This window comes from Schistocerca piceifrons, chromosome 5 (genome assembly GCF_021461385.2).
Source record: "Schistocerca piceifrons isolate TAMUIC-IGC-003096 chromosome 5, iqSchPice1.1, whole genome shotgun sequence".
NCBI classification, from domain to species: Eukaryota; Metazoa; Arthropoda; class Insecta; order Orthoptera; family Acrididae; genus Schistocerca; species Schistocerca piceifrons.
The window spans coordinates 255,432,516-255,459,118 of NC_060142.1; the positions used below are offsets into that span (position 1 = coordinate 255,432,516).

Genomic DNA, 26,603 nt, shown 5'->3' on the forward strand with positions numbered 1-26,603 from the left:
TAATAACAGTGCATATTTCCTCGACTGACTGGTATAATACTTGGTTTCGTCAAATATTAATCGTAGAATTTTATGAGTCAGTATGTTGGTTTGGGCCCGAAAGAAAAGTATTTCATTCTGACAAGAATGACTTTACACATTTATGGAAGAAATGTAGGAAATGAAACAATACAAGCTAGGAGGGAGTTCAAGTAAGATTACAAACGAAATCTTTATTAATTACTTTCGCTTAAAACAGCATTTTGATGGCATATTATTCAGAATGAGATTCTCGGATTACGATGCAGAAACCCTGCGATGCGGACGATGCTTTTGAGCTTCTGTAAGGAAGTAGAGTATGACTGGAGGGGAGACCGGTCACACTTTGATTCCATCGGCCGCCCACTTCTGGGCGTACTTGGCCCTGTACTCCTTGCTCGGGTCGTACTTGTCCAGCAGCTTCTTCATCTGCTCCGGGTAGTGCTGCGACACGTGCGCAAAGAAGCTGCCCACCTTCTCCTTCTGTGTCTCCGTGCACTTGGCGCAGTCCGTCTTCACGATCTCGGCCAGCACCGCTGCGGAAGAACATACGGTGATGTAATGACATGATGTTGCAGCATAACTGTGGTGTGCGTACTGTAAGACCTTCGGTACACACATCAGATTATTTGACTTGTCGCTCTTACGAAGTAGGCGAGTGTCAGCAATATGTCTCGTGGTCTTATTGTGGCGTGTTTATCTTCTGCCGTTAGGTCAGATGATAGAAATGCCACTTGCACGCTTAGAGTAGCAGATTGATGGTGACCAACTTTAAACAGAACTTGATTAATTTTCACACACATTTATTAAAATAATAACAATCCTAAAAATAACTTAACTTGGTTCTGGATGCTATTTACAATTGACAATCTGAAGTTCCTTTGGTCTTGGTACGTTAATCTTATTCTCACATATCTCTGATACTTGACAAACCGTCTATTCATTTGTCTTCATGGCTATGTACAGGAATATGATAATCTTATTAGGCGCTGACTGAAACTTGACTACAGACTAATGCAGACTGATGCAGACTAAGGCAGACTGACAAATCGGAGGTCTGTACACTCGTTATAATACCTCGCGCATTTATGTATCACTGTGCGAGTGTGATCCGCGGGGAGAAAAGGTTCTACGTTAGCAGCAATCTCATTGGCTGCGTGACATATTAATACGCGGATCGGCGGAAGCAGAATTTGGTCCGTCTCTAAGACAGCGCCATCTCGTAGCGCGGAGACGGACAAGCGCTGCGCCTGTGCTGTTGTGGGGCGCGTTCTAGTGGAAAAGTTGTGTACGCGCTGACTACGCGGGTACACAACAATAACGCTCATGTAAACATAATTGCCGTATATGGGACACCACATAAGATTTTAAAAAGTTATACATACAGAATCCAATGCAGGATGCCCTTTAATTGTAGCTGTATGTTTTCAAAAGAGCGTTCACATATAGATGATAGGGATTATGATTTTATTCGACAGTAGTTTTATCTGCCAGCAAGGGCAGTGTAAATGAACACTTTTCTGGCAAGTGAAAGTATCTACTCAAGCATGGGCTTAGGACTATGCTAAAGCCTTTTGTCATACTCTGATCTCATGTACCTTTCTGTGACGTCTTATCTAGTTTGTTGTACGAGGAAGAAATCACGACAGACACTCATATCCCACTACAGTATGTGATCAAAAGAATCCGGACACCCCCTAAAGCCGCTCTGGGTAGCCGTGCGGTCTGCGGCGTCTTGTCGCGGTTCGCGGGGCTCCCGCCGTCGGAGGTTCCACTCCTCCCTCGGGCATGGGTGTGTGTGTGTGTGTGTGTGTGTGTGTGTGTGTGTGTGTGTGTGTGCGTGTGTGTGTGTTTTCCATAGCATAAGTTGATTTAAGTTGGATTAAGTAGTGCATAAGCCTAGAGACAGATGACCTCAGTAGTTTGGTCCCATAGTCCTTACCACAAATCTCCAATTTACACCCTCCCAAAACACCCGTTTTTCATATTAGGTGCATTGTGCTGCCACCTTCTGCCAGGTACTCCATATCAGCGATCTCAGTAGCCATTAGACATCGTGAGAGAGCAGAATGGGGCGCTCCGCGGCACTATAGGACTTCGAAAGTGCTCAGTTGATGATTGGGTGTCATTTGTGTATACGTCTGTATGCGTGATTTCCACACTCCTAACCATCCCTAGTTCTACTGTTTCCGATGTGATACTGAAGTGGAAACGTGAAGGGACACGTACAGCACAACAGCGCACAGGCCGACCTCGTCCGTTGACTGACAGAGTCGTCATGTGTAATAGGCAGAAATCTATCTAGACCATCACACAAGATTTCCAGACTGCATCAGGATTCACTGCAACTAGTATGATAGTTAGGCGGGAGGTGAGAAAATTTGGATTTCATGGTCGAGCTGCTGCTCATAAGCCACTCATCACACCGTTAAATGCCAAACGACGCCTCGCTTGGTGTAGGAGCGTAAACATTGGACGATTGAACAGTGGAAAACGGTGTCAAGAGACGAATCAAGGTGCACAATGTGGCGATCGGTTGGCAGGGCGGGGATATGGCGAACGCCCGGTGAACGTTATTTGCCAGCGTGTGTAGTGCCAACAGTAAAATTCGGAGGCGGTGGTGTTATGGTATGGACATGTTTTTCATGGTGGGGTTTGCACACCTTATCGTTTTGCGTGGCACTATCACAGCAGACGCCTACGTTGATGTTTTAAGCACCTTATTGCTCCCCACTGTTGAAGAGCAATTCGGGGATGGCGATTGCATCTTTCAGCACGATCGAGCACCTGTTCCTAATACACGGCCTATGGCGGCGTGGTAACAGGACAATTAACATCCCTGTAAGGGACTGGCCTGGACAGAGTCCTGATCTGAATCCTATAGAAAACCTCTGGGATGTTTACGAACGCCGACTTCGTGCCAGGCCTCAGCGATCAACATCGATACCTCTCTTCAGTGCAGCAATCCCTGAAGAATGGGCCGCCGTTCCCGAAGAAACCGTCCAGCACCTGATTGAACGTATGCCTGCGAGATTGGAAGGTGTCATCAAGGCTAAGAGTGTGCCAACACCGTACTGAATTCCAACATTACCGATGGAGGGCGCCACGAACTTGTAAGTCATTTTCAGCCAGGTATCCGGATACTTTTGATCACATAGTGTATATAATTTCCTATTTATGATGCCAGGAGACAACCGAGGCTACACTGGAACCTCATTGGACAGTTCTAAATCAAAATATCAGTGGTGTGATTGTACGGAATGGATAATATCCTTAGAAATAATTAAACAACGCATGATCAGGGCCGATGTCTACAAGTTGCCGCTGGTCAGGACGCCAGCGGTCTCGGTGCAACAGGCCGCGTTTGTTCGCTAGCGAGCAGCTTGTCAGGGACCTGGTTCACCGACATATGTTTCCACACAAGTACTTTGGGAGGAACCGAGGTGTAACTGTAAGAACCACTGCCCCTAGGTACTACTTAGGGCATAGTGTACGTCATGAGATGTGGGCGGATAAATAGTAGATGAAATTTGTTCTAAGGGCAAATACGAAGCCTGGTACGGGTGGATTATGTGTTATGTGCCTGTCAGTTTGTCACAGAGTGATGTACTTCGGGCAAGTGAGAGACTGTTTGTTTACTCTTAGGACAATGTATCTTTGACATGTTGTATTGTATATTCTGTGACTATGTAATAAAGTGGTTAGACTGCTAATCGCTGCTCTACTGTGATTCACGACATAAAAATTTGGTGCCGAAACCCGGGAGACAATAAATTTCCAAGTAATAATGTGGTGGGCGAGGAACTGATAAGTTTTTCTGGTGGTTAATGCCTTCCAATGTTGGGCTAGTTCCATATTCGTGGCGTGGAATGTTTTCGCGTTATCTGTATATATCGTGTGGGGTAGTCCGCGTCTTCCGGCTAATCGCTGAAGTGCCATCAGAAACTTGTCCGTTGACAAGTCTGTACAGAGTTCGAGGTGTACAGCTCGTGTGGTAGCACATGTGAAAAGAGTGATATATAACTCGTGCCTTTCCTTCCCTACTTTGATGAATAGTGGGCCAGCAAAGTCTATTCTAGTTACAGCAAATGGTTTGGCAGGTGAAACTCGTTCAGGCGGCAGCGGTGCTTCGATCTGTTGCCCTCTTAGATTTTTCAAGATCTTGCGTGCGAGGCATGAGTGTAGGATTCTTTTGATGGCCTGACGAGCTCTAAGGATCCAAAATTCGGTTCGCAGTTCGGATAGTACAGAACGAACACCAAAGTGATGAAGGCGGATGTGTGTCTCTCGAATAACCAATTGTGTGAAGTGGTGGGCACCGTCAAGGAGTACAGGATGTTTTTGTTCCCTATTTAGGCTAGTGCACTGCAGTCGGCCTCCTAGACGTATCAGCCCATCTTCTACGAAAGGATTGTATCGTGCGATTTTTGACTCTTTTGGCAGTGGTAAGATGTTCTGAAGTGCATGTAATTCGCTGGGGAAGGAATCTCTCTGGCTAACTCGAATCCAATACATTTTGGCAGCTGATAATTCGGTGGCTGTAAGTTCTCCTGAAGATTTATTCTTCTGACGAATGTTGTGTAGGAAGCGGAGAGTCCATGCTGTGATACGAATGAGCTTCCAGTATGAGCTGAATTTAAGTAAGTTCAAAAGGCTGGTTGGCGTAGATATCGACAAAACTTGGCTCACGGTTTTCTTCCTCTTTTCTTCGGGAGGAAGTCGTACCATCGTTGGAGTATCGTTTGGCCAGCATTCAGGAGGGCGTGTAAGCCAAGGCGGCCCATGCCACCAAATATCCTGAGAATTCATTTGGTATCCGAGGAGTCCACGTGAGAGGTGGTCAGCAGGATTGTCTGGTCCTGGGAAGTGTTTCCATTGCGTGGGAGTCGTGTGTGTTTGTATCTCATTTACACGATTACAAACGAAGGTCTTCCATCTGTTAGGATCACAGCGAATCCAACTTAGTGTTATTGTAGAATCTGTTCACAATATCGCATGGGCAATGTTAAAGTCTGTTGCGCGGCGAAAGTAGCACAATAGTCTGGTCCCAACTACTGCCGCTAAAAGTTCGAGTCGAGGCAATGTCACCTTCTTAATAGGAGCAAGTCTGTTCTTGCTACAGACCAAATGGGTTACGACGTCGTCATCTAAGACAGTACGAATCTACAAAGCTGCTCCATATGCCTTTTCCGAGGCGTCACAGAATACGTGCAGCTGAGAGTCTCTTCCATCAGCTGTAGCTATCCATCTAGGGACACGTATATGTGACAATGAAGGTAAGCTAGAAATCCAAGTGCGCCATCGTGCCCCTAAGTGCTAGGGCATAAGTTCATCCCAGCCAATTCCTCGGCGTCATCTGTCCTGGAATAGCAATTTCCCAACAAGAGAAACTGGGGAAAACAGTCCGAGTGGGTCATAGAATTTAGCCGTACATTGTAAAAGGAGTCGTTTGGTGGCTGGCTCTTCTGACGACCTTCTGATGATTTCGCTAGGATCGATTCAGAAGTAGTCACCTGCGGTGTTCCAGTCTACCCCCAAATCATGAGTCTGGGTGTGGAGCTCTCGCCCTTCCCCCCTCCGGATAGTATGGAGTTGTTCACAGTTGGTAGCCCATTTTGATAAGGCGAGACTGATCAATTTCGTTAGGGTTACAAGTTCATAGAATATCGTTATCACCAAATTATCACCTTCTACTGAGATCACAAAGTCGTCCATGTATGCAGTCTTGTTTATAAGTGGCGCTACGGTGGGAAATGCTGTCACACACTTGTCGGCAAGTTCTCTTAGTGTTGCAGAAAGTAAAAATGGGCTGCAGGTCAGGCCGAATGCGAGTCTGTTAAAACGGTATTCTATTAGTTCATCCGTCGTTTGAAGATTTCCTGTTCCTGTGCAGCTGGCCGTACCTTTGGAGGTCAACCAGGGTGGGGAGGATGTCACAGAGTGATGTACTTCGGGCAAGTGAGAGACTGTTTGTCTACTCTTAGGACAATGTATCTTTGACATGTTGTATTGTATGTTCTGTGACTATGTAATAAAGTGGTTAGACAGCTAATCGCTGCTCTACTGTGATTCACGACACAGTTATATGGAAATGACGCAGTAGAACTTGTCGACGAGGAAATGTGCCAAATTGGCAGAGAGGAGCTATCGCGTTTCGACAGGCTCTTGAAAACACCATGAATTAAGTTGCCCAAGCAGTTGGTTTATGAACTCGAACCTAACCAATAAAACTGGGGAATGTCACAACTTGCCAACGTCAATTGATTTCAGAGCGGGGGGGGGGGGGATGCTTTTGCCATATTGTTTGCAGGTACTTTTCTGTCAGAATATGAGCGAACACTGCGAAAGTAACTGCAGGCCATTTACATTTGGTGTTAGGTACCTCGCGAAAGGTCACTGCTCACATGGAGATCAACGTACTCAACGCGAAAAAAAAAAAGACCTACAGAAACTGGATAATGCCGTATTGCGGGCGTGTAGTGTTTACGTCCCACGACTTAGGAATGTATTTCACAAATGAAGGCTTCGAATGCGCCGAAAACCCAATGAAGCTGTTAATCTGCAGTGAATGTATGGAGTGGTGTGGGCTGGAAATGGTTCTGTGATGATTTTGGGGTGTTTCCGTAATATGGCTCAGGCCCATTCATTCAGGACACAGTAAACACGAACTAGGAAATTGTTTCTTCTGGTTCTTGAGGAATCTAATGTAAAGTTTCAGTCTACCAAAATGGCAACAAGCGTGTTCACATGACTAAGAGTATACATTCTTGGTTTGACGATAAGTCTGGCCCACTAAATCACTCGAGCTTAACCACATACAAAATGTCTGGGACCATTTGGAGCAGCGGGTGACGCGACGGAATCAGCGTCGCTACAATCTGGCAGCTATACTGGATCTAATCATCAGTATCTAGGTATTTCGCCGCGTAATCACTGCTCACACCGAAGCCGCTAGAGCAATTTATCGATCACATGAAATAAAAAAATTTGGAAGTAGCAGCGAATGAAGTTCAAAGAAGAGCTTGATTCACATCTTACAGAGTCGATTTTCCGCCTTGAGGACTCAAAGGTAAACTTGTAAACGAGATTACGCATCGCTAACAACTAGTCCGGTGGGAAGCTAATACTCTTTCATTTTAATATATATTGTCAAACTGCGTTCGAAAATATCCCATGACAGTATGGCAGCACGCAGCAACAGTTCTAAGTTAGCACCTCACGCGAGAATGGTAAATACAGAGAGACTTTCCAAATTATAAACTTCAGTTTGTTCTGTACGCTTCTATACATACACTTGAGCAACTTTCCGGCGGGTCTGCAGGCGCCGTCGCCATCCTCGTCCAGACACTGGATCGCGGCTTCAATGCGAGCCTTGTCAGACAGCAGCGCCTTCATGTCCAGCTGGTCGAAAGTATCCGGGTACTTGTCCTGTAAACGATACACACACACATTTATTTCAAAGCATTTTTATGCATGCATAAACCACTACCTACGTCTTTCAGTCAAGAACATGATAGTTATTTGGGCAAGGTATATACTCGGATATATTCATGGTGATAGAAGGAAAGAAGATTTGAATTTCAGTAGAAAGCGCTGCAAAAACTAGAATAGAACAGAGATAGGGAAGGAAATTGACTGGAACCTCTTCAAAGAAATTAACTCAAAAGTTGACGACCACAGCTTAAGTATCGTCTTTTGTCACTTGGTCCGGGGATCGAACTCAGACACTGCTTAAAATCCTGATAAAAGTTGTCAGTCATGGCGGTCGGATACTTCTTATATTAAGAGCCGTCTTTGTTCTGTCAAACAGTGTAGAGGATCTGGCCACCATCTTGCCGTTAGGTAGAAAGATGACACTAAAAGGGAGAAAAAAAAATGGAACTTTGCGGTAAGATCTTATGGAACCAAGTTGCTGTGGTAATCGTTCCCTAAGCTTACGCAATACTTAATCTAACTTACGCTAAGGACAACACACACACCCATGCCCCAGGGAGGCCTCGAACCTCCGACGCTGAGGAGGAGGGCGGGGGGGGGGGGGGGGGGCGAACTGTGTCAAGACGCCCCGGAGACCACGCGTCTACCCCGCGGGGCGTAAAAAGGGAGAAGAATAAAACTTATTGACCGCATAAAGATGCAGAAGACAACGGAAACCATAAAGCATATTCACAGGACTTGTAACATGTAACTGAAAAACTGTTGCGATGACTCTTCCATTGGCAAATGTTTCTGCATTAGCCCGCTCTTCCGATCTCCGGGAGCTGCCTCTCAAAGGTGAGGTAACCATGACAAAACAAGGGAATAAACAACAAAAGCGTAACATTCTACGAGTCGGAGTATGGAATATCAGAAGTTTGAACGTAGTACGAAACCTAGAAAACCTAAAAAGGTAACTGTAAGGGCTCAGCCTGCCTACATGGTGAGTCTTATTGACTTTCAAAAACATTTGAAGCGACGTAGATGACGCTAAGTAATTTAATAGAAGATACAAAACGTCGGGAAACACCCAAATAGTGAATGGCAAATGTTGAAAACGTGACGTCACTAGGCAGTGTACCTCGTAGCACGTTCTGCGGTTATGGCTGTTGGTCTGTCGCACCTAATCATCCCAATGTTGTTGTTTTAGTGGTCTCCAGTTCAGAGACTGGTTTGATGGAGCCCTCCATGCTACTCTATCATGTGCAAGCTTCTCCATCTCCAAGTACCTACCGCAACCTACATCCTTCTGAATCTGCTGAGTGTATTCATCTCTTGGTCTCCCTTTACGATTTTTACCCTCCACGCTACCCTCCAATACTAAATTAGTGATCCCTTGATGCCTCAGAACCTGTCCTAACAACCGATACCTACTAGTCAAATTGTGACACAAATCTCTGTTCTCCCAAATTCTATTCGTTATCACCTCATTGGTTACCTGATCTACCCATCTAATCCTCAGCATTCTTCTGTAGCACACATTTCGAAAGCTTCTATTCTCTTCTTGTCTAAATTATTTATCGTCCATGTTTCATTTCCACATAGGGCTACACTCCATACAAATACTTTCAGAAAAGACTTCCTGGCACTTAAGTCTACACTCGATGTTAACAAATTTCTTTTCTTCAGAAACGCTTTCCTTGCCATTGCCAGCCTACGTTTTATATCCTCTCTACTTCGACCATCGTCAGTTATTTTTCTCCTCCAATAGCAGACTCATCTGCTACTGAAAGTGTCTCATTTCCTAATCTAACTCCCACAGCATCACGTGATTTAATTCGCCTACATCCCATTACCCTCAATTTGCTTTTGTTGATGTTCATCTTATATCCTACTGCTCTTCCAGGTCCTTTGCTATCTTTGACAGAATTACAGTGTCATCGCCAAACCTCAAAGTTTTTATTTCTGCTCCATGGATTTTAATTCCTACTCCAAACTTTTCTTTTGTTTCTTTTACTGCTTGCTCAGTATACAAATTGAATAACATCGTGGATAGGCTACAACTCTGTCTCACTGTCTTTCCATTCACGCCCGTCGACTCTTATAACTGCGATCTGGTTTCTGTGCAAATTGTAAATAGCCTTTCGCTTCCTGTATTTGACCCCTGACACCTTCATAATTTGAAAGAGAGTATTTTAGTCAACACTGTCAAACGCTTTCTCTAAGTCTACAAATACTAGAAACGTAGGTTTGCCTTTCCTCAATCTATCTTCTAAGATAAGTCGTAGGGTCAGTATTGCCTCACGTGTTCCAACATTTCTACGGAATCTAAACTGATCTTCCCCGAGGTCGGCTTCTACCAGTATTTCCAATCGTCTGTAAGGAATTAGTGTTAGTATTTCGCAGCCATATCTTATTAAACTGAGAGTTCGAAAGTTTTCACACCTGTCAAACTTGCTTTCTTTGGGATTGGAATTATTGTATTCCTTCTGAATTTTGAAGGTATTTCGCCTGTCTCATACAGCTTGCTCACCAGGTGGAAGAGTTTGTCATGGCTGGGTCTCCCAATGCTATCAGTAGCTTTATCGGAATGTTGTTCTCTCCCGGGACCTCGTTTCGACGTAGGTCTTTCAGTGCTCTGTCAAACTCTTCACGCAGTATCGTATCTCCCATTTCATCTTCCTCTACATCGTCTTCCATTTCCATAATTTGTCCTCAAGTACATTGCCCTTGCATACACCCTTTATATATTCCTTTCATCCTTCTGCTTTCCTTCCTTTGCTTTGAAACTTGTTTTCCGTCTGAGCTCTTGATATTCATACAGGTGGTTCTCTTTTCTCCTCTCTTTACTTTTCCTGTTGGCAGTATCTATCTGACCCCTAGAGATATATGCCTCTACATCATTACATTTATAGTCTATCCATCCCTGCTTAGCCATTTTGCACTTCCCGTCTATCTCATTTTTGAGACGGTTGTACAACTTTTTGCCTGTTTCCTTTACTGCATTTTTATATTTTCTAAGTTTTCAGTTAAATTCAATATCTCTTCTGTTACCCAAAGATTTCTACTAGTCCTCGTCTTCTTACCTACTTGATCCCCTGCTGCCTTCACTATTTCAAAGCTACCCATTCTTCATTCATTGTATTTCTTTCTCTCATATTCGCCAGTTGTTCCCTAATGCTTGCTCTCAGACTCTCTACAACCTCTGTTTTTTTTTTCAGTTTATCCAGGTCTCATCTCTTAAAATCGCACCTTTTTGCAGTTTCTTCAGTTTTAATCTACAGCTCATAACCAACACATTGTGGTCAGAGTCCACATCTGCCCCTTGAAACGTCTTACAATTTAAAACCTGGTTCCTGAATCTCTGTCTTACCATTACCTAATCTATCTGAAACGTTCCAGCGTCTGCAGGTCTCTTCCACATATACAACCCTCTTTCATGATTCTTAAACCCAGTGTTAGCTATGATTAAGTTATGCTCTTTGCAAAATTATACTTGGCTCCTTCCTCTTTCGTTCCTTTCACCCATTCCATATTCACCCACTACTTTTCCTTCTCTTCCTTATCCTACAACCGAATTACAGTCCTCCATGACTATTAAATTTTCGTCTCCATTCAGTATCTGAATAATTTATTTTATCTCATCTTACATTTCTTTAATCTCTTCCTCGTCTGCGGAGCTAATTGGCATATAAACTTGTACTACTTTGGTATGCGTGGACTTCGTGTCTATCTTGGCCACAATAATGCCTTCACTATGCTGTTAGTAGTGGCATACCCGCGTTCCTATTTTTTTTTGTTTGTTCATTATTAAACCTACTCCTGCATTACCCCTATTTGATTTTGTACTTGTAACCCTGTATTCACCTGACCAGAAGTCTAGTTCCTCCTGCCACCGAACTTCACTAATTCCCATTATATCTAACTTTAACCCATCCATTTCCATTTTTTAAATTTTCTAACTTACCTGCCCGATTAAGGTGTCTGACATTCCACGCTCCGATCCGTAGAACGCCAGTTTTCTTTCTCCCGATAACCACGTCTTCTTGGGTCTGCCCCACCTGGAGTTCTGAATGGAGGATTATGTTACCTCCGGAATATTTTACCCAAGAGGAGGCAATCACCATTTAACCATACAGTAAAACTGCATACCCTTGGGAAAAATTACGGCTATAGCTTCCCCTTGCTTTCTCAGCCGTTTGCAGTACCATCACGGCAAGGCCGTTTTGTTTAATTTTACGAGGCGAGATCAATCAATCATCCAGACTGTTGCCCCTGCAACTACTGAAAAGGCTGCTGCCCCCCTTCAAGGACCACACCTTTGCCTGGACTCTGAGCAGTTACATCTCCGTTGTGGTTGCACGTACGGTACGGCCATCTGTATCGCTGAGGCACGCATGCCTCCCCACCAGCGGCACCGTCCATGATTAATGGGTGGGGTGGGGGGTCGATCATTCCAATAAAAGTTAACTACTAACGATGGTGTGGCTCCTGACCTCAGGGTTCGAATCTTCCGTCTGACAGGCAGTTTTTCTTTCCTTGCATGGGACAATTACGTGTTTACAGTGAGTTATTAATTTATTTACTAGTCTCGCGCCCTCTGTTGGTTTATTGCAAATTATTGCACAGCAAAAATTTACTGCATTGCGTCGAAAGTAATTGAGTACAAGCTTTCAAATTTCGGTGTTACCAATAAATGAATTTTGTTTTCTTTACGAAATAACACCTATGAATAAGAAAAGAAGAGACAAAAGGAAAGAAAAATAAGACCAGCGAGGACAATAATTTTTTAACTTCTACGTTGACAACAGATTACTTGGAAAAGATGGGCAAAACTAAGACCGTTTCCTTGAAAGCAATAATCGCAACACCCAATCATTTCTTCGTGCACACGCTGGAAAATAATCTCCTCATTTTGTATGCGAGGTACATGTTTAATATTTGTCATCCTCTTTTGGAGTACAATACGACATTTGACCGACATAGTGTCTTATGTTAGAATTCTTGTCTCGACAACATCTACGTCCCTTTGGGGGTTTTATACGATAATTAAAAATCACCTTGTACGATGGAGGTCGGTATGTGAAGTGGAAAGTATGTAAGGATTTGTAATCAGACGAGTGCGTGGTTATATCAATAGCGCAGTAAGTGGCGTAAGCAAAGTAGGGTTCGTCATGAGTAAGATGGTGGGGCAGATAGCGAGTAATTGAGAACAATTCTGTGTTAGGGTTATTCTCACCAGAAACGACGGAAAACCGCCGCCATCAACAACAGAAGTAAATCTGCTGACATTACAAGCAAAAGTCGAAGAGACGTAGAAAATATATGACGAAAGTGAACTAGTAACTCAGTATTAAAAATCTAAAGAGCATGGATAATTGGAACGCTATAACAGAGGAGAGAACTCAAGACAGCTGCTGAAAAATACGGGATGGTAGCAGGAATGAGGGAAGAGAGAGACTGAGTTCTGCAACAAATTTCAGCTAGTAATAGCGAATCTTTTGTTCAGAAATCACAAGAAAAGGAAGTATACTAGAAAACGGCCTGGAGACGTTCGAAGACTTCAGCTGGCTACATATTTGTCATACAGAGATTTCGAAATCAGTTATTAGATTGTAAGAAATATCCAAGAGTAACTTTGGACTAAGTGCACTGTTTAATAATGATGAAGTGGAAACTGTGGTTTCAGACGGTCGTCGGAAGAACAAAATTGGATATAAGTCGAATACTGATGTACTGAGCAATGCTGATGCGAGCTGGATAGTGAATACTACAGTAGGCAGTTCAGTTGAAGATGAGTCGACATATTTACAAAAGGGAAATCACAGAATATGGACGTACAGATACAGGTACAAGGAAGCTAAGTGCCAAGAAACATCAGGATACAGAAGTCAATTACTGATTGAGGAAAGAAATGAAGTATAATAGTGTTCAGAAGAAGACGTGAGTGCAGTAACATCAGTCATTTAGAAATGCAGCATACAACAAGTGCAGAAAAATTGCCAAGGAATTTGAATTAAAATTACTATGCGGAAGGACTAATTCAACATACAGAAAAGTCAAAATTAAACTTTCGGTGAATTTAATATAAGTTTTAGCATTTAATTACGTCAGATCTAATAGCAACGGGTTAATCTAGGAAATGTTGACCATTAGTCCTGCGAGTTGTAGATTGCAGTTAATGTCGCCAATAATGTTGGATGATTTATTAAGGAATTGACAAAATAACCAGCTGATACGGTACACCACGCTTACACAGCTCTGCCTTGCGACGTCTCTTAGTAACTTCGCTGCCACTGGCCGATTTAGTATATCTTTCACACTACTGAAGTACGTGCTTAGATGCAACAAATGTTACTCTGGTACTCGTAAAACATTTAATACAGGTTTCTCATAAACGCTCGAGAAGAATATCCAACTAGAGCAGCATTTCTTACCTATAAGTATGTTCTCCATTCGGTTGAAATATGAACAACATCGATGGCCTATCGGAAGTATTCCTCCAATGCCAATGAACAGTGGCCGTTACATCAGCTCGGATTTCCCTGCTTGGGATCTTGCTACCTGCAACAGTACCTCAGCACTGTGCAGACTGTTCATAGAGACGCGCACCCATTGTACACGAGCATTATTGGTTACAAAATGGGACTCTGTTACCCTCCCGTCAGAGGTAACACATGTGGTCGCAGGATGTTTGTGACGCACGGTTGCGCCGTCATAGTTATCTCAAACACTACCGGCTGTGACCTCCGATGGCTCCCCACGCCATGACGCCACTAGTAACACTACTGTGGTTGTCTAATAAATTCGAAGAATGGAACCTTTCCCAGGTCGTTACCATAGTCGCCGACGATGGTAATACTAGCTACTGCAGAGCCGCGACTCATCTGAAAACTGTGCGATGTCGTTCTTCAGCAGTCCATCCTTTCCGCTCACAATACCACTCCAAACACCGATTGTATTGTGGCGCTGATGGCAGCCTACGCGTGAAGTGGTAGTCCACTAGTTCGCTGCTGCTAGTCTACAACCAACGATGCTGGATTGATGCAGAGCTGTGAAGGGAATCCATGACTTGTTCAAGGATGGCAGGTGCAGATGTTTAGAGGTTATAATGCGATTGGTGCAATATCCTTCCCCAATCCTCACTTGTGATGGTTATACGTCGGCAACCGGGACTTTGAGGACTACACTTGTCCTCACGTCCAACATCGGAGCACAGTCATATCCAACTGTTTCACAAATGTAGTTACTGCACGATTCGACCAAGCGGCCAAATGGAGACCCTTAATGAGGCCCGTTTCCATTTCCGTCAGGTGTGGATAACACTGTCCCACACGAGTACGAGGCGTTTCTGCGTCCTTCACAATAATCATTCAACACATCACGCTGTTCACGCATTTTACGTGTCCTACAAACCAGGCAAAACGTTTAACACAAACGACACTAATGCACCGTGGTGGTTGCTCTATCCGTCACAGAATATTGCCACTAATCATTTACATATCCGCTGATGGTTCAAAAATGGTTCAAATGGCTCTGGGCACTATGGGACTTAACTTCTAAGGTCATCACTCCCCTAGAACTTAGAACTACTTAAACCTAACTAACCTAAGGATATCATACACATCCAAGCCCGAGGCAGGATTCGAACCTACGACCGTAGCGGTCGCGCGGTTCCAGACTGCAGCGCCTAGAACCGCTCGGTATCCGCTGATGGTGTGTACTTGTTCCGAGCTACATTGACATACAGTGATACTTCGTAGCAATTGACGGAAAGTCGTCGAGTAAAGCAGAAGTGATTTCTGGCGCTCCCCAAGGTACTGATATAGGCTCTCAGCTGTTCTGTATCTATATAAACGATTTAAGAGACGATCTGAACAGCCATCTTATGTTGTTTGCACATGATGCTGTCGTTTATCGATTAGCAAGTTAGTTGGAAGATCAAAACGAATTTCAAAACGATTTAGAAAAGATATGTGTATAGTGCAAAAATTGGCAGTTGACCCAAAATAATTAGAAATGTGAGGTCGTCCACGTGAATGCTAAAAGAAATCTGGTAAATTCCAGTTACACGATAAATCAGACAAATGTAAAGGTCGGAAATTCAACTAAACACCTAGGAATTACAATTACGAACAATCGAAATTGGAAAGAACTGATAGAAAATGTTGTGTAGAAGGGGAAAAAAAGACTGCGTTTTATTGACATAACAGTTCGAAGAAGCAACAGATCTAGTAAAGAGAATGCCTACACCACGCTTGTCCGTCCACTTTGGAGTATTCCTGCGAGGTGTGGAATCCTTGTCAGATGGGATTAACGGGCTACATCGAGAAAGTTCAAAGAAGAGTAGCACGTATTGTATTATCGAGAGATAGGGGAGAGAGAGTGTCGCTGAGATGATACTAAGTTTTCGGTGGACATAATTAAAACAAAGGTATTTTTCGCTGAGGCGGAAACTTTTCACGTAATTTCAAACCGAGCAAGGTGGCGCAGTCTTTAGCACACTGGACTCGCATTCGCAGGACGACGGTTCTAAAATGCTTCCGGCCATCCTGATTTAGGCTCTCCACGATTTCCCTAAATCACTTCAAGCAAATGCGGGAATGGTTCTTTTGAAAGGGCACGGTCGACTTCCTTCCCTAATCCGATGGGACCGATGACCTCCCTCTTTAGTCCCCTCCCCCACATCAACCAATCAACCGACGTAATTTCAGTCAACAAATTTCTCTTTTGAATGCGAAAACATTTTGTTGACGCCGATCTACGCAGGGAGAAACGATCATTATAATAAAACAAGGGAATCAAAGCTCACAAGGAGAGATATAGGTGCTCTTTTTTTTCAAGCCCTGCTCCACATTGGAATAGTAGAGAATTATTGTGAAGGTGGTTCGATGAACCCTCTGCCAGGCACTTAAGTGTGATCTGTAGGGGTATTTCTGTAGATGTAGGTACAACCATGCCTTCTCGGGACTTCACTCTTTTGACCAGGTGGTGTATATGGAAAACTCTGTATGGACAGTAGGCACGATAATGAAGCGTGGTTTTCACTGTGACGTAGCTCATAAAAGGAAACATCTTCATAGACTACAAAACTATTGAAAACGACTATGTTACACGATCGTTCCTCGTGGAAATTCAGATAGTCGTTCTGATGGCTAGCGATCATTTGTTAGAAACTAACAAGTGAACTGTAACTGAATTTGAACTGGCGCTCCTAGAAATGACGCGTGTGCAGTGTTTAAGATACCGCAGTGACCACTACACCGACAGACCGATGTTCGATTTCTGTTTACAATAGCTCCACCAATATGCTAAACGCTGAAACTATTTTGCCCTGAGTAAGTGGCCCAACTAACTGACGTTCAGATCAAATTCCGTAAAGAAACACGCGCCCTACGATAGGATGTTTTATCCAAGAAAACTTTGTGACCGACATCTAAATGAAACTTAATAAAATCAATAAGTGGTCCTATGAAACTTTTAACTCAAGACTTAGGACTACCGAAATCTTAAAACAGAAGGCACCCCCTCTAGACTTGCAACAGGCAGAGTAAAACTACTGGTTGCTGGGTGTCTCGTTCTGAAGAGAGACATGCTGATTTTTTTGTCCAACCAGGGTAGATTTCCTTTTATGAAATCTGTTGGGTGCCAATTATGAATTGTTGACTTTAATTGGTAATGTAATGCGTTCAACCGGTGTACCAACTCTTTAGACAGTGTGTATCAGAACTAAAGTGTCGATGTTGATGTGAGTGGGTATTCGAGAAAAAACGTCAGAACTGATGTACACTCTGTTTAATGCGCTGTTTAAATTGGTTCAAGAGATAATGCCTGTAATGTTAGCTACGATGCGAGGCTATTTTTATATCTCTTACTTTAGCCAATTTCCAGAGTACAAATTTAAAATAGTTCGCAGTAACATTTAAACGATCCAGCGTAAACTGTTGAAAAGATCGATATAAGATTCGCTACTCGTTGGTACTGAAGAATGCAGTTCCTTATGAGGGCAGCAGGACTCATGATGTAACTCACATTCTCACTTCCTGTATCGAATTTCATTTTTCATCGCTTTTGAACAAAATATAATGGCGTTAAGTCTGGAGAGCTTGGTGGTAATACTACGATTTCCTATCCCCGACAGAGTTGAGAGGTTCTCTCATATGTGTATTGGATTGGCATGAACCTCCAACATGCTGGAAGTACCTTGCATGTAGCCTATTTGCTTAGCCATATAGTTCCCAAAAATGAGTCATTGACATATATTCCAAAGGAACAGGACTTCTCCGGTCGTCCTTCATTGTTTCCTTGAATCAACTAAGGTAAATATCTCAAACTACATCAAATATAAATATATACTCCTGGGTACTTGCTGTCCGGCCTAAATTTTCTGATCCATTCTCAGATGAAATGAGAAAAAGACGACTGACGCTAAGCCTCCTCAATAGCTCTTAATGTCTCTAATTTTCTTTTCGTTGTTCTGTAGGGGCACCACCTTTTAAGATGAGAAAAGGTTAGTTTTGGTGCACGAGTTACAACCAGGTGTGGGCCTGTTGACAGTAAGTTACGCTACCAGCGGTTGCAAAGGAGAATGGAGGCGACCTACTAAAAAGAGTAGACGCAGCAGTGTGCATGGCGCAAGTTACAGGCAGAAGGGGCCCACTGGCCCAACCTAGGTGTTATGAGCACTTGACTTGGTGTGGCGGGTTAGCAAAACAGAGGCGCACAGCAGGGTATAAATAAGCGCCGGTTCATTAATATGGCATTCAAGTGTCACAGCTCTCCTGGATGGCGGGGCGTGTCACACTACCGGCTACAGGCATCAGCAGATGGGGCGCCAGCGCTCTAGTCCATGGCAGGTCGCTTGTTCGACTCTGAGGCCAATGCAGTCTCTGCAGCCAGCCAGCAGTTGGCCACACTACGGCTCGCTACTGCGGGCAGTCTTGTTGGCTCCCAACAGACGCCAGAAGCATCCAGAGGCGAGGGCCGCAGATTCGGACACCGGATTGCAGGTGCTTGTTGTCGCCGCGATCTTAGCCAAGCCAGCGAGGAAGTACGCCGCAGGCCGCCTTGCAGCTCCCAGCGGGTGGTGCTGAGGTGGCAGGGACAGAGACTGCTGAGTCAACTGCAGGCACATCCTGATGTCGTCACAACTCTGCAGCCGTACAAGGCCAACACACAGCTGTGCAATGCACAAGTCGCTGAGGCGCTCACTCTGCACCAAGCTGTTTCATAGACAGTGAAGTGGTGTCCTCAGCATTGCGGAACCTGGTGACGCAGACTGAGAGGGATCGGGCACTGTAGCTGGAAATAATAAATTACTTGGGAAACTCGGACGAGTTTTAATACAGCGCATCCTGACAGCTTCCACTGCAAGCCAACATCTATATTTGGATGTGACGGCTATAGTTCTTTTGCGAAATGTAATAAGCTGTCTGAGTCTCCTTTGAAGGCCCATTCTTGAAACAGTGCTAATGAATCCCACCGTGATACGAGTCTTTTTACGTAGTGCCTTCTATGGCCATACCCCTGCTGCATCTTCGCCCAGTTTAATTTGGTTCATGAGTGCCATCGTCAGTAATGTAATCACCTAGCTTACGTAGTTATTGAAGTCCATACCTTAAAGTTTTTTCAACTATCAGTTTTTTCTAACATCATTTACTAGCATGAGATTCCCCTAATTCTAAACCATGGTAATTATACACATATTTTTGATGCCAGTGAAACGAAAGTTGCCATGATATTGGAATACTCAACACAGTTTTATATTCCAGTAAGCATTAATGTGACAGCGATTTGAAGGTTACATGTATCATAAAAAGTACTCTGTTTTGATAACGTTTGTTGATAGTTTTATGTCGCAGCACTCAGTTAAACTGGGACAAAACTATTAGATCGCCCTTTCACAGCTCTCAGCAAAAACCCATTGATGTACAGTCTGCAATATGATGTAAAAATCCTGGTATGTTACATCTTTTCATAACAGGAATTTACTAGACAAGTTGATTGGTATAGGGAGGAGGAGGTACGGTACACTATGCACATGAACTGCGTCGAAGTATCGAAACAACTGTCATACCATACTGAAAGTTCGAATGAAGTGTATGCATAACACACTGCTTACTGTGCTCATTCTTATGGAAATGGACATTAATTCATACGAACGATTTTGATGTTCATAGAGGAATAGAGTGGATGACAGATCCACATTTCATCCATTCATTCAGTTTCTTTTCAATACTTATGAACATAAAGACAAAAGAGCTCTACAATTACTTAGTAATCACAACAATCAAACGTAAACCATTTGAGGAAGGTGTCAAGAAATCAGTCACAATAATCTGACGCTTAGAGTGGTCGCAACGTTCCGTTTTTGCTGTAACATTGAATATCGAATGTGCACAATTTATTTCGTTTCCGAATGCATTTTACTTGTTTTTTTTTCGTAATGGAGATGAGGTAAAACAGCACGATACCATCTTTGGTGTTTGAATATTCTTACCAAACACATGAAAAGTGGAATAACCTGAACGGATCAGTAACTAATAGTACAGGTAAACGACAAAGGAGACACACAAGTGTTGAAAAGTACCTGTGAGGATACTATTGGTTTTTTGTTTATAGTGGAAGTTCAGAAGATGCGAAACAATGTCAAGCAATATGTTCGAAGCATACAGATGTAGTAGAATAGTTTCTTCGACAAAAAGAGTTCTTGTGGACTCAAATATTAAGACGAATTTGAGAACAGTGTTTCTGAAACTCAGTTCTAATGTATAAAAGAAACAAAGTTAGGTTAGACGCTTATTCATGCTGCTACAACACAAATACAATAGAAAACTCTGAATTTAAGTAGAACATTTTTTAGTGCAGTGGTACACATATGTAGTGAAATGCGAGACATGAATACAACGAACACGGAAAGGCTGTTAGTTGTCATTCCACTTAGTTAAAGGTTAAAGTGCGTTTTGGAAGTTACTGAAAACATTTTATCGATATTAAAATTTGTTATCAGATCACGACTGTTCTAGTTTCGGCCTTCGTCGGTACATGTTGAATTAAATGTTCCAGCAATATGTGAATACTCCGTGCGATGTCAAGTGTCCAGATTCATATGAGTATGGTAAAGTAATTACACTGCCTGTCAAAAAAACTTAAGCACTCAGAAGACATGGTCGGATATTAGTGTAACATTGTACACGTGCGTACTATCAGTGGGTATATATATGATCAGAGTTGCAATTCCTTGTCAGAGGTTGAAAGGGCATGAACGTACATCAGTTCCGTTCGACGTACATGTGGTTATCAGGCCTGGTAGGGTATGAAAGGGTTTTTAACAGAGTCAGATTTCGTCTAATCACTGTGAACGATATGAGGATGTCACATACATGAGTGAGACAGCGTTATCAGCACCTGACAGAACGGGGTCTCATTATAATGTCCATTTTGGCAGCAGGTCGAGTCATGCAACATCCAGATATATGAAGCATTTGACCATGATACTGGCACGATGTTGGACCGCATGCGAATCCGAGAGCATTTGTACTAGTTGATAAAGTTCCAATCGACCACATCTGACCTTTACAAGGTAGGATCGCCGTGTTATGCATCAGTCAACTCGTAGCGCCATCACATCTACACCCGCCATGCGAGAACGAATTACGGACTCACTGCGACATTTTGTGTCGTCCCGCACCATTGACTGTGGAGAGGCAGCAGCCGGACTAGGGAATCACTGTCCCTTATGTAGGCTACCGTTAACACCACAGTACAAACGACTGCGTTTCTAGAGCTGTGCTGTGATCAGGAAGGATGGACTATTAATGAATGGTGTTGCACTGCGTTCATTGCTGAATCACAGTTCTTTGCTACCCCAGGTCCCAGATGACCTTCGTTGGCGACTATGGTAGTGACCTGGACAGAGAACCTATTCTTTTTTTGGAGAGGCACAGCGGTGTTACTCCTGGAGTCATGGTGTGGGGAGCAATTGGGTAAGGCTTAAGAACATGGCAGGCAGTGACAGAGGAAACTCTGACAGCACAACGCTGTGTCACGAAAATAGTGCGTGTTACCACTCATGCCACAGTATCGTGGTGCCATTTTTCAACAGGACAACGCTAGTCCATCCATAGCACGCGTGTTTTCGAAATGTCTGCATGATGATCAGGTACTCCAACGGTCAGCACGTTTCTTCTATCTGTTCCCAGTAGAACATGTGTGGGACCATCTCGTATGTCGAGTCCATCTCAGTGCCAATACCCAGATTATCGAGGTCAAGTTACAACAGCCGTGGACCAGTCTGTCCCCAGAGAGGATACAACTGTTTTTTGACGACCTTTCCACCCGAATTAGTGCATGGATCCAGGCCAGAGACGTTGTAACGTCATACTGATAAGTGAGCCCATATTGCCAAGTTCCTTGTAGGTGTGACTCGATTTTGTAATCACTGCAAGAGTATCACAATCGTTCTCTACCTGAGAAGTTTCATTTCATTTCCCCCTATTTTCTGCGTGCTACACTCCTGTTGTCAGACACTGTATTTAGCTGCTCCGTCGTCGTATATGTATTCGCTTATCAATGGCAAATTTTAAAGATTACCCTTGTACAGAATTGTTTTTGGCGCGTAAATACATACATTATTTTCTGCTGTCTTTTTCAGAAAATGCAACACAGTAATTAGGTGACTATGACCTGGCGCCATAGTTCGCCTGTCCATACGACCTATGACAAGAGCTTATGACTTTGCAGTAGATCTGAAATTGCGAAATGTGAATTAAAATTACATTAATTAAAAGTTCAAAGCATAAAACTGTCAAGAGATTACTGTCAATAAAATGCAATGTAAAAAATAAATATGAAGTAACTAGTACAACTGGAAGAAACACTGTCTTCTAAAGTGATCAATGATGGAATGACAGATGATTCTGACGTATTTTCTGAAAATCTAGAAAATACAAAAATGCTAATCTCCTGTATGAAAGCCGACTCAGAATGTTTTAAGAATATCCATAAAGAAAATTAAATTTCTTAATGGTATGGTATCCGCAAGAAACCTTTCGACAACAGCAAACATACGGACACATGTGTGAAATTTCAGAAGCGTTACAGATATTTTAGAATATTGTTAAGAAACATGTGTCCACCGACAATCGGCCCTGGTTTCCACAGTAGCAAGTGGAAGCCTGATACGTAGCTGTAAATGATGATCGGATCTCCATTTGCAATTTGAGTATTGTTGACAAATCGCGACCGCTTTCGATCTCAGGGAAGGCCATTTTAGGTTCAAATCTATGTTCCGAGAACGCATGACATGAGTAGTCTAACACACTATTTCCTAACATATAAATCTCTTACAATTGCAATGACGAGACAAAGGAAGAAATTAAACCTCTTAAAATTATTCATCTCATGAACGATTCACATATGGCACAAGGAGAAAGGTACAAGATATACCCTCCGTTACACATCTTGGAGTGGCTTGCGGTATGCTGATGTAGACGTACACCAGATGTAATTACAAATGTAGCTGTTATGTCCGTCAATAGATAAAAGATTAAGAAAGTCGTTTAACATCGTACAGATGCAATCGTTAAGAAACGACCAGTTAGTGACGTCATTAACAATAAGAAAACATTGCCAACACAATAACTGTTACATTGGCTGGTACTGTACGGGATTACGTGAGTCTGGATGGTAATTTTCTTATTCATCACTCTTTGATGCATATTACACTCGTGAAAATATCATATCACAGAGCGAGGGACGCACTTTTAACAATTAACTACGAAAAGCAAGAACCCATGACATATTCGTTGACGCCAACGTTGGCTTCACCAATGCACCATCAGACTGTCACCTACCATCGTAACATAGACCTGGAGCTACGCAGTGGGCCGGAATCGATAGTCTCACTATGTTTCTGATCAGAGACTGGAACTGAAGAAAGATATAAATCAGTCTGTCACCAAACCTCGATAAACTGTGAATAAACATACAATATATTGAACAGTGAAGTAAACGTATATATCACAATTCAGAAGATCGAAAGCAGAGCAGCAGTATCGTGATAAGAATTGCACTTTTCATCTTTAGTATTTCTTTACAGGGCACGCATACAACACCATACAAGGCGTCATTCGCTTAATTGGCTGCCAACACTACTAGACAAACATATGATTATTAAGGGACACTATCCACCGCGCCACTCAGAGCTAACGAAGTTGCCAGGGAAGTACACGAACGACAGCTACTGTTGAAATATAAGTTAAAAATGTTCCACCTACGTACGCAATGACTGACGGCACGCTTTAAAGAAAACACTTACGGTTGGCATTGTTCAGTAGATACAGTAGCTGTAATTAGAAGTTGATTATAAAATAATATACGTTAGTTTTATATGCTGCTGCATTGTCGTGAATGAAAACAATGATCCAGAATCCAGAGAATTTATTACTTTAATTACATTAAAGGATCACAAAAAACTTTTCGTCAGACTATCGGTTTCGATCCATGAAGACCATCTGCAGATTAAAACAGACTAACCCTTCTGTTATTTTAATATAATTAAAGCAAGGAGGTATCGTCATGTTATTTTAATATAATTAAAGCAAGGAGGTATCGTCATAAGATATAAAACGAAGTTACGAAGACGCTAGCCTTAATCACACTGGGATGATGTAAGGCTTCTTCTGTTTTAATCTGATCTGGAGATGGTCATTATGGATCGAAATCGATGGTCTTACTATGTTTATGATCAGTGACTGGAACTAAAGAAAGGCATAAATTAGTGTAATGCAAAGACAAATAATAAACGTGTAGCAGAGAATAGTATAAGGTGATGTAGTATAGAACTGAGCTCGCAAATAATTTAATACGGACGCTAAATCAGTCATGTAATTTCCGGTTTTAGTAAATGGGAATTCAATTAGTGAACCTAACGCAGTAGGTCGAAGGCAAACACAGCGACGCCGCGGCGTTTACCTGGGCGGCAGCCGGAGCAGCCAGCAGCGCGAGCAGCGAAAGTGCGATGGAGAGGCGGAGCATGGTGGCGTCTGGTGGTGTGGCTGTACTGCCGCGGCGCGCCCTCTATATATACACACGGCGTCTGTGCGCCTGCGCAGCCGCCTCCGGCCGCGCAGCAGCCACTACGCATCCGGAAGGCAGGTGTACGTGTAGCATAGCTCTGCCGCTCCTCTGCACGCACTCATCTCCTCGTCCACTGCTCCTTCGGCCAGCCGGTCGCCACGTGGTGGTCAAGGCCCTCCGATAAACCTGTGAAGGTCAATTGGTATTAACTGTTGACGTGAGGAAGAGACAACATGTGTAACAATACACTAACAAGGGAACCTCCCCATCGCACCCCCCTCAGATTTAGGTATATGTTGGCAAAGTGGATAGGCCTTGAGAAACTGAACACAGATCAATCGAGAAAACAGGAAGAAGTTATGTGGAACTATGAAAAAAATAAGCAAAATATACAAATTGAGTAGTCCATGGCAAGATAGGCAACATCAAGAATCATGTGAGCTAAGGAGCTGCGGTGGTCCCGTGGTTAGCGTGAGCAGCTACGGAACGAAAACTCCCTGGTTCAAGTCTTCCCTCGAGTGAAAAGTTTACTTTTTTTTATTTTCGCAAAGTTATGATCTGTCCGTTCGTTCATTGACGTCTCTGTTCGCTGTTATAAGTTTAATATCTGTGTTTTGCGATCGCACCGCAAAACCGTCCGATTAGTAGACGATAGGATGTGACTCTCCAATGTGAACCGAAAACATTTGATCGCAAGGTCATAGGTCAACCGATTCCTCCACAGGTAAACACGTCTGATATATTCTATACGACACTGGTGACGGCATGTACGTCACATGACAGGAATATGTTGTCGACCCACCTAACTTGTACACTTGGCGAATGGGTAAAAAGATTCTTCTACCTTGCCTGATTTAGGTTTTCTTGTGGATGTGATAATCACTCCCAAAGAAGTGATGAAATCATAAGAGTTTGTAAGATAATAACTGAAAATAAAAAATTAAACTTTTCACTCGAGGGAAGACTTGAACCAAGAAGCTCTCGTTCGCAGATGCTCACGCTAACCACGGGACCACGGCGCTCCTGAGATTATGCTCTCCTTGTTGTTGCTTATTTTGCCATGGATTACTCAGTTTGTATGTTTGCTTATTTTTTTCATAGTTCCACACAACTTTTTCCTGTTTTCTGAATTGATCTGTGTTCAGTTTTTCAAGGCCTATCCACTGTGCCAACTTATAACTAAATCTGAGATGAGTGCGATGGGGAGGTTCCCTTGTAAGTACTTGGGGGCAGCACTTTTCAGCATCGTACCAAAATGTGTAATAGCGATGGCATATCGTATACGATCTTGAGCATCGTGTAGTCATTTAAGCAACAAGACATACTAACACAATCATTAGACCTATTCCCCTGTGAAATTTTTCGTTACATTCCATTCTACATGCTAGAATGTTGTTGAGTTTACCATTCAATAAAATTTTTTTTTTTTCATATTACGGATTTCGACCACCTCAGACTGCCATCTCCAGATTCGGTTTCCACAAAGGGCAACCGTTTCTTCTCACTTTTGGACATCTATGTCAGCGGTTGAGACGACCAACACCGGTAATTCTAAAATTATACGAAGGACGTTCAACAATTAATGCGACACACTTTCTCCTGAAAACAGGTAGTTTAATTCAGTATTCAACTACATCATATTACTTACCTCTCTTTTGACTACAAAACCCTATTCTTCAACATAATCTCCAAAGAATGCGATGGCCTAACGCCACTTTGGGAGGGCCTGCAGATCGGCTTGGTGCTCCTCTACTGGTGGATGCTGGATGCATGCCTTTTGGGCTGTAGGCTGTAGGGTGGTTGAGGAAGAACAGTCCAAAGAAGTTCCGTGAGCTCCTCTCGAGGGGGGGGGGGGGGGGGGGGCGGGTGCAGACGTGTGAGGCCTTTTGATTGTTGTCACTGGGAAGAAGAAGTTCTTTTGCCTTTTTTGTGATGATGAAGATGATGAAGCCTTTTCTTGGATTTGCTAAGGGTAGCATTGCAGGAGTCAAAGCCGTTTGCGGTCGGCCAGTACGCGGAAGATCGGACAGGTTTGCGCGAGCTTATTGCGATGACGGTAGACGCCTCGTCCAAGGCCAGGTCTCCGTAGACAT

General features: G+C 43.2%; 1 protein-coding gene across 1 annotated transcript; it reads right to left on the reverse strand.

Moving 5' to 3' along the window:
- Nucleotides 1–192: 192 nt before the first annotated feature.
- On the reverse strand, nucleotides 193–24,547 carry LOC124798607 (ejaculatory bulb-specific protein 3-like). Its single transcript, XM_047262084.1, has 3 exons — nucleotides 24,406–24,547; nucleotides 7,311–7,446; nucleotides 193–554 (listed from the first exon to the last, which is right to left on the reverse strand). Exons 1-3 carry the CDS (start codon nucleotides 24,466–24,468, stop codon nucleotides 358–360), a joined length of 396 nt encoding a protein of 131 aa, XP_047118040.1. The 5' UTR covers nucleotides 24,469–24,547; the 3' UTR covers nucleotides 193–357.
- Nucleotides 24,548–26,603: the final 2,056 nt, after the last annotated feature.